Below are 13,140 nucleotides of genomic sequence, written 5' to 3'. Positions count from 1 at the left end.
ACTGGACTTACCAGCTGGCAGGAGTTACAGCAGCATATAGGCACCTCTAGTCTGTGCCAGGTTTAAGATAAAGAATAAGGAGGCTATTGCTGATTATTGCTTCTCAGTTTACTTTCCTGCACTAAAAACACATGGAAAGCAAAGAGTTGGTACTGCTGGATGCCACGTTACTCTGCCTTCAGATTTTGTGCAGGGAGCTCTTTGTCCTAGCTATACTTGACAGTTTTGTAACCGTGATTGCTCTAAAGGGTAACAGTTCAGTCCCTCACGGTAACAAATTGGAAATAAGACTGTTGTCCAGTGTAAGTATAAGAAAGTGTCACAGTAATTTGGGATAGCTGTCTGTATCTCCATCTTTATTAGAGGTGGTGATTTTAAATTTTACGTGGGATGTTATCAAAGCCCCTTAGACTTCTCATTTTCTTGGCAGGCTCTTTCTGAATAGTGTGCTGTCTGCCATTCTGGGCCTTGGGCTTCTGCTGCTCGTTGCTTGCTACGTCTTTGTGGAGTTCTTCGTTGACCCCGTGATGCTTCGCTCTGACCAGCACTTTGATGGTACTAGCAGTGCTTCAGTTGAGCATCCTGTGAATCAGCCAGCGTCTCTCAATATAGAGTTGGATTCTGTGGGCTCTACCATTGAGAAGGAACTCCCATTCCTTCCTCTTTTTAATTACATATTTCTGCAAGAGTATCTGCTCAGCTGGATGGAATGTTTTTCTTTCCAGAGCTAACTGCTTCTTGTGCAGACACAAGATTTTGTAGGCTTCCAGTGCATAATGGGTCTGCAGCTACTTTTGAGTTAACAATATTTCCAGCTGTAAAGTTTAGTTAGAGATATTTAATACCTGGACAATCTACTTACCTCCAACTCTTTTGGTTTTACAGCTCTGAAGAACCACACAGACCTCTGGTTTGTGTTTCTTCCTGCAGCTCCTGTTGAGACTCAGGCATCTGCTGTTTTGGTCATGGCTGGGATTTTTATTCTTCTGAGCCTAATGACCGTGATCCTGTTAGGCCACCTCTTGACCTTTCACATCTATCTGAGTAGGTATTATGTTCCTGTCATCCCCATTTCATTTTCTCTTAGCTGCTTCTACTCATTCTGCGTTCACTCTATGTTCACCTATGTCACAATTTTATACACATTGCACAGGATTGCCATTGAAAAGGTAGAAAATTTGTGTGTAATGTTACATTTCTGATTCCCCCCAGTGGCAGACAGGCTTATCAGTGCATATGCAATATGGAGCTTGCGTTAGGCCTGTGCATTCATGTGTTTAAGCTGTGTTATCCTGGAACTGAAAGCACGTGGTAGAGCAGTAGAGCGGTCAGGTGGGATGAACTGGCTGATGCCAGCTCAATGCCAGCAGTGGCAGATTCAGACTGGCTACACATACGGACTTTTATGAGTCTCTTTGCTGTGCTCCTCAGTACCTCTCTTGTGTTAAGGAGCCTGTTTCTCCATTACTCCAGTGAAATGTGGGCCATACTGATCTAAATGTCTAATAGGAGGCCTGACATCCAGGTCAAGGTCCCTTTATGGAAGTTGTATGTTATGTTTGTTTGTGTACAAATGGGCATCAAAAACCTTTTTCCAGCCATCAGCTAAAATGAAACAAATGCTATTTGGCTGCCTGATATAAGTCACGATGAGAAAAGTTCTTACACTTGGGGTGGTCGGTGGTGCCAGAACTAGGGAAGAAGGGACATGGTGCAAGAGAACTGAGACCGGCAGCTACAGAGGATCCTTGGATGGATTTTTAGGATGTCAGTTAACAGCGATGCAGATGCCAACACAAACTAGGTCAGCACAAACCAGTGCAGTTCCAGGAGCAAAGTAGTTACACTGCTGAAATATAACTTTGATGGGTGAACGTTTCTCAGCTGGCATTAACGTTACAAGCAGTGTGGTCACTGACCATCATTTTGTTTTTAGAGCCTCTTCGAGCTTAATTTGGTCACGCTGCGATTTTGCTTTCTTGATGGAAACCAAAGTTGACTTTGGGTTAATGCCCATGCCTGGGGGTATCAAAGGTCGACCTAGCACTGTGGAAAGACTAAAAGCATAGCAAAGCTGGGGCTGCTTCAGGAAAATTTCCTTTGGATGAAGAAGAAAGGATTATTCAGTTTAGGACAGAGCAGTATTTATCCTTTGTGTATAACTTCCACAAGAGGGTGCTCGCTCCTTGGGATATAGACATGCTTTCTCTAGTTAAACATAAACGTGCCAGTGTTATACTAGTTCTGTTCTGGGTTTGGGTTTGTTTGGGTTTTTTTGTTGTTGCTGTTGTCTTAAGATTATTTTTTCCCCCCTCCTTCAGAATAAATTTGCAGCCAAATTAACTTTTATTTCTGACTCAATTTTAAATCTTTATGATTTACAGGGAAACATAATTTAATTATTGTTAATTTTTGTTAATATTTTATTACATTAAAATCTGTTCTCCTATTGAAGCTGGTTCCAGCTGTGCAGAAGTGTGGTATGTAAGTCCTGTATGGAAGCCTGTATTGTATGTTACTTACAAGTATGCATTACCCTTACCAAAGGAGTTTTCGGAGATAGACAAAGAACGTCTGGCTTAAATTCCTCTCATCTCACACATGTAATTGTCAATAGTCTCATCTGAATGCTTTAAGGTAGACAGTTTTGGAATGAACTGCTTAAGTCTTTTTGGGACTAGAAATGCAGTTTACCAATTAAAATGTAGTTACTGTTAATGAGTATTTCTTTGTGAACCTGCTTCCATAATTAAAGTACAGAAAGAAAATAGCACCCTATGAGTGGTATTTCCTTTAAGTTTCACATTTTAAACTGTCTTAAATCAAGTATGCCTATAAATTTCTAGAATCTAGCTTTGTTACAAGCACAGTGAAATTTTCAGAATTACTGTCCTGATTTTAATTACTCACAGCTATGACTCAAAAGGAAGGAAGTAGGTTATTCTCAAAATAGTAGGTCCATGTGTTCAAAATTACCTGTCTTGATCCAGTCTCAGTTCTAGAGGCATGTAGTGAAGAATGGCACTTCAGAAGCTTGTAGCGAGAATCCTTTATTTTTACTTTAATACTGACCAAAAGGAAGGGAATATAGGAAAAATATATGAGGCTCTTCACAAGCTATGATTATTTGTTGCATAGTATGTGCTGCAGTGTTATCTGGTCAGACAAATGTAGTATTTTTTAACTAAATAGCTCTATTAAAATATTTAAAAAGTCGCACTGTTAAGTATTCAGAAACCAACAAACTCTAAATTAAAAAATGGTTTATAGCCCTTTGCTTATGAAGCAATATTCTGTTTCTCAAATAAAACATTCGGTACCGCTCTAGGAACATTTGCCAGTAGCCTACACTGTGCCCATTAAGTGCAATCACTAATCAGTTGGCTGCAGACTCACATTCATTTTTATGCTCTGTCTTCCTGGCTAAATGGATTCTTATTTCTTCATAAGGTCATTGCTTTAACAGGAGGGGCTGCACTCCTCTGCTTTCCCTCACTTTCCTGTGAAGCAGTCCCATGTTTAAGGCATGGTTTTGAGAGGTAAAATATTACTGATACGAACGCTTTCAGGCAGAGGAAGGGTTTTAGTCTGAGTGTCCCATATCCTGGGTATCTGCTTTAAGTGCTGTGTGAAGGTAAAAAGGAGGAATGGCTACCAGGCTTTGCACTAAAAACTGTCAGCATCTATTTCTGGGTTTTGTGCTCTAAAAACACTTACTGTAGCAGGGCCATTATGGGAGGAACGTCGGAGTTGTGGATAACGTGTTTGGTCTCATGAAGAAACTAAACTGCTCAGAAATGTCGCATGCTTTTAGTCATTCGTGGAAGCAGATGTGTTTCTGTGTGGGACCTTAAGAGTACATGGACTCAGGCACGTGTAAACTCTGGGCACATCTATTTGGCATGAGGCAAGCTGGGTATTTGATGCTCACTCTTTTGGACATTAGGCATCTCGATCTCCTAACACTAACCTGCTGAATTTCTTTTATCCATTTCTACCTTCTGACTACTCACTGAGCTTTCTGTATGATACAGATCTTACCCTTATTGGGTCTGAATAATGGATTTGCTCAGAAATGAGCGGAAAAAATTACTACAATATAGAACATTGTACCTTGTATATAAGACTTTAGGAGAACAGTGGGACTGTAAGCGTTGTGATGATGACAGTAAAGGATATAGCAAGATATAAAGTGCAAAGGTTCTTTTGGCTTTGAGTATCAGTCTTTTAGTGTTTATAGTTACTATTTGATTGTATAGTTATCCAGACTGCTTGTATAAGTGCAATCAGGGAGTGGCCTTTCCTGCGCTGACAGCTCTCTTTCTTTCCTCCCAGTGTGGAACAAATTGACTACATACGAGTACATCCTGCAGCAGCGTCCCCAGCAAGAGGTGAAAGAGGCAGACAAGCAACTGGAGTCTTGTCCGTCCCAAGTGAGACCCAGTCAGGTACTTGTACTTTCAGTCCCTTTCTCAAAAACAGCCTTGCTTGTCCGCAGTGTAAATTTCACTTCACTTTTGTGAGCTCCAAATTTTAGAGCCGGTTGCTAAAGATAAGACTTTAGAGGTACTTTGGTGGAGTTGAGTAGGATGTGAGAGAGTGGAAGGCCTGTAATTCGATGAGCTCTTTAGGCATAAGTGAATACTGCTTTCAAAGGAATTGATCCCACCCACTCTTTTTCTCCACCACTTGTTTTGGGCCCTGCACTATCTATTCTCTTGTGCCAGCGCAGCTGTTTGTTACAGTCGTGCAGTGAACAGGGTGGGGAAACTCATCTGGGTCAGAATAAACTTTATTAAAATTACAGTTGAGTTTGTGATTAGCTGGCCCAGCTCTCTCTCATTTGATTCACCAAGCAGTCAGAAATGCCTGTGTCAGCACAAAGGAGGATGACTGAAGAGTGGGTGATATCTGTTTGGGTGGCAGTGCACATCTTGGCTTCTGTGGATGGTACTGCAGATCATGACTGAAAGCAAGATAGGCTCCAAAGCTGGAGAAACTGGGTCTAATCTTTGAGCAGCTAATAATACCAAATAGTTTAACCATCCTGAAAAAGAAAAGGACACCAAATGTGTCCAGAAATGACCCAGATACCTGCTTGTCTTTGAATTAAGTCTGTGTAGTGATAAGGGTCTTTTCGATACTGTGGTGTTGATCTGTATCTCTGTAGAAAGAGTTCTACAAGCTCTTTAATGCTATTTACGCTCAGCAGTGGCATATATATTTGGCTATGAATGGAGAGGTTCAGGCAGCTCCATCCCTGGAGTTGCTTAAAATTTGACTGGACAAATTTTGTATTGGCCTTGACCGGGGTGAGGTGTATGGACTAGAAATTTCCAGAAATTCTTCCTAATGTTAATTATTCTGTGATTCTGCAAGCCTCTGTAACTCTATCTGGCTTTATGCAAGTAAGTTACCTACTATACAACCAGTTTTATATTGCATAAGAAATTAATTAAATCCAAGCTTCATCCAAGTATTCTGTGTAGAGATACTGGAATCTCTCTGAACTCATTCATATATTTTCCTTATCAAAGCAAAGGGGTAAGTCAGCTAATTCCCTTTCTGTGTAATATGAAGACCTCAGCTTTTCATCTACATTTTTTTTACTGCCTTGGAAAAGTTGCACTTTCAGTTTAAACAGAGGTTTCCATAACAACAAAAATATTTGGCACTTTGTCTCATAGACCTTTGCTTACCATGCAAATTAAAACAATAATAAAACATTAGCTCTAATCATTTCCTAGTTACTGAATTTTGATTCATACTGAAAATAAATCTGAACAGGGGTGGACTCTGTGTGTGTGTGCACATTTGGGATGTAGTCGTTCAGTGGTGTTCTCCTGTCTGTGCTGGTGTTTGTCTGGATATGTGTGAATAGGGTTAATTTGAAGCAGCAAGCATGGAAGAAGCAGGGTGAAAAGGAGTTCTGTGTCTCAGGACTGCAGTTTGTACCTTGGGGAACAAGAAAGACTGGATGATGCCCAGTAACATTGTTAAGAAAAATGTTAACCCACCAGATTTTCCTTGTTTCTTACATAGCAACCAGGGATAAACACAAACAAATAGATTGGAGTAGGAGTACAGCAAGTGACTTGCCTTTTGTAAGCTGTGTTGACTACAGCTCTCTGTAGCTTGAACACAGAAATCCTTTGTAATTGATCCAAGGCATTGCAAGCATCAAATGGAAATCATCCTCTTCCCACTTTTGTCTTAACTGTTCATTCATTTTAGGGAGTTAGAAGAAACATGCATTTCCCTTTTAATCCTTGTTTTTGAGCCTTATTCAAGCTTGGGTGTTGGTTTTGGCTTCCATTTTCTGTATTTGTCTGTGGTTAAGTCTTCAGCTGTGTCCAGGTTAAAGGATTCTCATTCACGTTAAAGGATTCTTCTGTGCTTGTAAAATCCTTCTCAGAACATGCACAAAGTAAAAGTCCTAATTTTGTACAGTTGAGTGGTTCAGATATCACAAAAAATGCAAACATTTGGACATACATGGCATTTGCCTCTATTACTATACCCAAAGCAGCATGTGCAAGTAACAGTTGTTTCTGTAGGGACTTGCACAGCAGTCCCAAGAAATATAAACTAACCCAAAAATGATGCTTTAATGCATGTTTACATTTGTATCAGGGAGCTGGCTTTCATAGTCAGGCCAGCTGGTGTGTGATCTTTTTTTTTTCACACTCCTAAAGCTTTGAACTTGCTTTGGACACTGATTCAGGTTGGTGAGGTTTAATTTTAAATAATAAACATATATTTTACTCAGCTTCCCATGTTTAACACTGCTTCTCTCCTCCAATGTCTGGTTAAGACGAGCCCAGTCTTCACTCTCAGCCTCAACACTTGCAACAGACCCACTTTCCCTGGGACAAGAACCAATTTTTCCTATTCAGTTCTGCCTCCCCTCCCAGCAGACAACATTTCAGGGCACCTCTCATCGCTGGAGTGGGTGGTGAGAAGGAGCTGAAGTTGTAACCAGGAAACTTGGGGTGGACGCAGCTGGCATTCAGCCTCTGGAGGAGGTCTGAGCATGGCCAGGATTTGCAAGGTGGTAATGAACTTCAACAGTCTGTCGATCTAGCAGTCTGTTTTCAGCAAGAGTAAGAGCTGGATCCTAACAACCCACATGGAAGGGGTAGATTTGTCTTGCTGTCACAGTTGAAGGATGCTGCCTGTCCTGCTAACAACTGTGGGAGTGGAGGGAGGCTGGGACTGCACTGTGGTTGTAGTTTTTGTCACACTGCAAGTACACTGTATTTTCTACTGATCAAGTCTTCTGCCGTTTGACTCTAGGCAGTTCTAATGGTTTCTTTTCTTTTATGCGGCTGCTTTGGTTATGCGTAATTGATAGAAGGCTGAAATGGACAAAATGGATTTTAAAAAGCTCCTTCCTTCCCTGCTTGGAAAGAAGTTGTTCATGATTATTCTCAAGATGTATCATTCATTAATCTCCTTTGAAATGCCAGTCCTGCAGTCCTGTTTGTGTGCTGTGGACACTGAATCCTGGTTGTTTTCAGTTGCTGTGCACAGCCCTACAAGGAAGTCTCCTGCTGCAGCTTGTTTCAGCCACGGTGTGCTTTCCCATGAGAAGACCTACATCCTCCTGCCCATGCACTTACACTGACACAAGACTGTGTCTGGTCTCCTTCATTTGTGACTCAGATGCATGAGGCTTGAATGTAAATGTTAAAAATTTGGTCCCCAAAGAGCTTTGAGGAAGCATTTCTGTACATTTGGTGTGCAGTCGATGACGAGCAATCATCTGACCTGAGTTACAAGCTCTGTTTGAAATACATGTGGTCAATATCTGCAGATTATTAATCCGGCTCTTGGATAAACCCTGCCTGTAATAGCCCCAAATAGTGTAATTCTCATATCAGAAAGTTCTGATATTTGGGATCGCTAAATCAATTCACTTCAACTTTGATATTGCCACCTATGAAACAGCTGCAAATTCCTTTCCATCTCTCTTTTTTTTTTTTTTCTTCTTTACATTACCAGTTAAACTCAGAGCGTGTTCCAAGAGGCTGAAGTTCTTCCAGTTTGGCAACTCTCTTATCTAGTAATCACACAAGTACTGAGACTCCAGCGTTGATGCCAAGATGTTGGAAAGCAGCTGGTAATTTTGGAAGCATCTCTTCTGGCATGTGAGGAAAGCTGGCCAGAGTTGATGAGACCAATGTGCTGGCTCTGCTGCTGCCCAGTTGTGGATTTGGAGGAAGAGTGCAGGAGTTGCAGTCCCCAATACCCTCTTGCAGCACTTGGCAATGTGTATTAGGGGCTTCTGGAGCACAGAGCTTCCAATGGCTTTGTGTTAGTTGGCTTTTCACTTAAACTTTGCCCATTTCTTCTTGAATCCATACAACTTTTAGAACCTGCAGCATCCTATGGAAGTGAGTGCTACTGTTTATTTCCATGCCGTGTCAAAAATGCAGCCTTTCTTCTGTTTCTTAGAGTCTACTACCTGAATTTTATTTTTTCATTTTATGCTCCCTAAATGTTGTGTTAGAGAGATGGTAAATGATTATTTCCCATTTGCTCTCTCCACTCATATCTGCCCAGAGTATTTCTTTTCCTGACTGAAGAACCCTGGCCCAGGTCTTCTGTGGGGAAAGATGCTGCAACACTATAGAGAAGTCAGTGCCCAGGCTGTTTTGGGAGTTTTTTTATGTCTTTCCATTCCTATCAGCTGAAATGATTTCTTGGCTGCCACTGAATGTGCAGCTCCATGAACTCTTTTCTATTTTTACCATTGCTTCATCTGTAAAGTTTACACTACTTCTCCCACATGCATCACTTTACATCTAGCAATATTGATTTTCATGGACTATTTTATCACTGCACAATTCAGTACTGCAAGAACCTTCTGCAGCTCTTTGCGGTTGGCTTTCATTTTTATTGCCTTACATAAGGAGTGTCATCACCGGACTTTATCTCACTGTTCTGCTCTTTTGTTTTTGGATTTGTTCAAGTGCAGAGGCCTGGGGTCTCTCAGGAACCCATTTGTGGGACGTCCAACTTTGACTTAATTTTCTCAAGTTTGCTGATCAAGCTGTTCAGACAAATAGGTCTTCATGAGCTTGTTTAAGCTTTTTTGGAAGCTAACGCCTATTGCATTTAAAATCTGTCTTTACCACCTAAGAGTTTTGTTAAAATGTCTGTGTGTCTTTATAGTCACTGTGCACTAAAATGTTTAAGAGGAAGTTGTCTTGCTAATTATTCAAGTTTAAGAGCAGCTGAAAAGTAGCATCAAGGTTCTCCTGAGCACAGTTTATCCTTTTTGACAATGGGACTTCATACCCTCCATCACTGAATGCTCTGAGTGTTTTAGCTGTGTCCCTTTGAGGGAGAACTGGGAGCCCTTTTCTGTAATGCAGATGAGGATTTAGGCAGTTTATTTGTTAAGTTGTCTTATATGTTTATGAAAGTGTACTATATTTATGGCATTACTTTTAATTCATTCTATACCTGAGGCAAATGAGCAATGTATCACATTCTTTTAAAAAAAACAGCAATTAGCCCTACAGAATTCACACAAGAAACAGAAAATACTTTGTTTTTCCTGTATGTTGCATGCTTTCATTTTTATCACCTCTATTTTGAATTTAAAAGAAGTTTTTTGCATTCGCTGCCTAGCTCCTATGGTTGAGCTGTGTAACTAATGGAGGCTTTAAGTGGTGTTTTGAATGTGGTCCCAGGAAATGATTAAGCTGGTATCCGTAAGTGTGCTCTGCTTTGATTTGGAGTCACATGAAATACTGGCTGGACTAAATGAATGAATCAGGGACTTCTAATTCTCTCAATCTTGGGTTTCCATCTTCTAAAGCAGCAGGCTCCTGCTGAGTTCTGGCTGCCCTAGCTGTAAGGGCACCAAATGTCTGGCATGTGGCTGACAAAGGAGGAAGAAGACATCTCTGTAGTGAAAATTCCTCTTCTCCTCTCTGTGTCCATATTGGTCTGAAAATGTTAATTTTAATTAATTATTTTTTTCCTTCTTCAGGAAATAGACTTTTTTCCAGGTAACCCTGGTTACACAGGCCCTGGTATTCAAGTGGAGGAATTCTCAACAGTATCTCCAGGAAAAGGGTGAGTAAAGTTGTAGATGGGAGTCTCCTAGCAACGTGTGTGGTGAATGGGAGGTTGTCACTGAGAGACCCTAAGACAAAAGTACTTAGGAGGATAGGGAGCACCAATGTTTTGACCAAATCATGGTGAAATGTTTGAGTTTCAGGAGGGTAAATACCTGTAGGAATACTTGCCTCTCCTGTCCTGGGAAAATATCTTCACTAGAATATTCTGCTGAAGCTGTTTTATATTAAAATTACTTTAAAGCTCCCTGAAAAATTACTTTAAAGCTTCCTATACTGAGCTCATTATAGCTATATGATTTGAGGTTGTTGAGGGATAAATCACAACAGCAACACTTATAACACAGGCAAGCACTCATGGGAAAACAGCATCCTTGTCTCTTAATTAATCCTTGCTTGTTAACTCATGTCCCTGCGGAAGGGAGTGGAAACCCCTCATATTTTGCACAGTTGTGCAGGAAAATTTACCCCAGGGATGCTTTGGCCAGGCTGCTGTGTAGGTGCAAGCAAAGTGGGGATCAGAGCTAAGTCACATCTAAGGGAATCATCTTGTACGTCTGCTGTGTGTTTTAGCTTTTCAGAGCTCTATGTCCGCAATGATGAAGCTGGCCCTGAGCAGAGCTCCTCCCCTGGCCTCCCATCTCTTCACTTTGCGGTCCCTTCTCAGGTGAGCAGAACACTTCCTAGAAACCGTGACCTCTGCAGCTGACGATTCATCAAGTTGGGTGGGTGCACACTGACTCTAATGCGGGCTGCGGTTACCTCCTTCGTACACGTGCTCTCCCCGTCCTCAGCACATGTGTGCGGGTGTGGCTGTGCCCTGCAGTCACTGCATCCAAGTGACAGTCTCCTGTCTCAGCTCACACATAATCAGATATATTCTGCAGTTCCCTCATAAGCTTGCACCTCAAGCTGTGTGTGTTTCTGTAGAGGAAAATCCAACAGTTGATATGTTCATTCAAAATATGAATGTTAATCTTCTGCCCAGGGAAAGATGGTGTGTGTGGTATGAACCTTCAGTGTATGAAACAGCTCTCCAAAGTCAAATTTTCAGCATTCTTGATTATTCATGTCCAGATGCTCTCCCCTTTGCTCAGATGGCAGGTGGTGGTGCTCTCCCTCTTTCCTCCAAGCTTATTAGTCAAAGTCTTGTCATCTAGATGATAAGAAAAAAAACCTTTTCAGCTATACTTGTATTCTGGACAAGAGCTATCTCTCTCTTTGAATGTCCTGTGCTATGTGACTTTTGGTCCACTCTTCTAGTTTGGGTCTACGAATGTATTTGTGCACCAGTCTCTTATACATCCTCCAGCTATATGAGACAACAGCTTAAAGGTACCTGCACACAAAGAATCACTGTAGGCAGATAACGTGTGTGTTCATTAAATACCTGTTCTCTCTCATTGCTTTATAGTAACTCAGTCTTAAACTATAAAATATTCTTGGTCATATATATATATATATATACACACACACACACACATATACATACTCCTTATTAAAAATAGGAGGAATTAAAGGAGATAGCAATTACAAAAACTGAGTGTCTCATTACTTTGGGCTGATGAAGTAACTTCCCTTCTCTTGGACCTCTTGCTTTCACAGCGACAGAAAAAAAGAAGAAAGAAGACACATAAAGCTTCTTCCCCAGCAATGGGCAGCAGATCTAAAACACACGCTAGACCTCAGCTGCCTTTCCCAGATCCCCAGTCAGGTGAGAGTGCACCAGTCAGCTCCTCTACTTCTGGGCTGGATTTCTGCTTGCTAGTACACAGAAATGAAGTGTGTCATGAAAAACCCAGCACTGGCAGAAAGTTAACTTGCCTAAGAAGGGAAAATGAGTGCTTCTGAGTGCTTGGAGATAATCTAAAATGATCAGACTTGGGTACACTGCTGAGTGTAGAATTCTGTACATTTTCATAACTAATTTTGCATAAATATATGTATGATTTTTCTTAAGACTAGTGAACCAGCCATATTGGAGTTCCTGGGCTTGTTGATGTCTTTGTGGGGCTGAGAGATCTCTCTCTCTCTCTCTCTCTCTCTTTTCTTAAGATTTCTTCTCCCTTTCTTTCCATCTGTAGAGTTCCCAGCCACAGCTGCTGCTGCCTCATCTTCCCACAGCCTTCGCCTCTTAGTGCCAGCTTTTCCTCTGAGAGCAGCTGTGCCCCCCAGCAGCATCGGCCTTGTCCAGGCGGTGGGACCCTCAGCTGACTATCACTCAGAGTCCACCGAATCCATGGATGAGATTCCTGTGGCTCAGACTCACCTTGGGAGCACGGCCCTTCATGGCCCTGCTAAGAACAGCTCAAGCACCTCTCAAGACTCTCTCTTGTGCACAGACAATCCCAGACGTGACAGGCAGAAGAACCTGTATTCTAGGCATAAGGTAAAAAGGAAAAGCTGCCAGCAAGACAGACGCTTGGAACAAGACCTGGAACTTTTTTCCAAGATCCCCACTGTGTTTGTAAGTAAGACCAGTGGAGAACCTCATGTCTCTCAGCTGCAACCCGGTGAGAGTACATCCGAGCCACACCACAGAAAATGCACCAGCAAGCAGCACACAGGCAGACGTGATCCATGCTTTAAGTAAGGACAAACACCACAGTGGCCTAGTGATCAGCTTTCCAAAGCCATAGCCTCTGGGGACAAGGAAAGAGGTTCTCTGTCTATTTGTATGTTGCTGTTCAAAGATCTTGACTGCAGTGACTCATCTTTTTCCCTGGAAGTAGCAGCATCCCTTTACCTGATGCTGTCCAGCCTCCAGCAGAAGTAGCTGAGAGGCAGTAAAAACCCTGCTGCACTTTTTTTTCTGGCTGCTGCTTCTTCCTAAGCCTCAAGCCCAGTTCTACTCTCCTTGACAAGGGGAAATCATGTCCCCTGATTTGGATGTGCCCAGGGCTGCTGCTGTTTAAGGACTGCAGTGTTAGTACTCTCTGGAGTGCTGAGGGACTCGTCCCTGTGCTGTGTGCTTGCCGTCAGACTGTGGTGAGACATTTCTCATGTGTGACCAAAGGCAAAAGGCAATAAGGTGACAAACCTGAGGTGG

At 41.9% G+C, this 13,140-nt stretch overlaps 1 protein-coding gene across 1 annotated transcript in view; it reads left to right on the top strand.

Annotated features, from left to right (window-relative positions):
• LOC104542710 (probable palmitoyltransferase ZDHHC1) overlaps positions 1 to 12,664 on the top strand; it is a gene marked incomplete at its 3' end in the record, with an annotated part of 16,394 nt that extends 3,730 nt beyond the window's left edge. The window contains exons 4-10 of the mRNA XM_010187105.1: positions 431 to 555; positions 886 to 1,044; positions 4,336 to 4,448; positions 10,004 to 10,089; positions 10,665 to 10,758; positions 11,697 to 11,805; positions 12,434 to 12,664. Coding sequence (XP_010185407.1) covers positions 431 to 555; positions 886 to 1,044; positions 4,336 to 4,448; positions 10,004 to 10,089; positions 10,665 to 10,758; positions 11,697 to 11,805; positions 12,434 to 12,664 — 917 coding nt within the window. The remainder of the gene's footprint in view (positions 1 to 430; positions 556 to 885; positions 1,045 to 4,335; positions 4,449 to 10,003; positions 10,090 to 10,664; positions 10,759 to 11,696; positions 11,806 to 12,433) is intronic.
• Between the last annotated feature and the right edge of the window lie 476 nt (positions 12,665 to 13,140).

This window comes from Mesitornis unicolor, unplaced genomic scaffold, assembly GCF_000695765.1.
Source record: "Mesitornis unicolor isolate BGI_N332 unplaced genomic scaffold, ASM69576v1 scaffold44296, whole genome shotgun sequence".
Taxonomy (NCBI): Eukaryota; Metazoa; Chordata; class Aves; order Mesitornithiformes; family Mesitornithidae; genus Mesitornis; species Mesitornis unicolor.
Note: the sequence above shows the minus strand (reverse complement) of the source record. Positions and strands in the feature narration are given on the sequence as shown.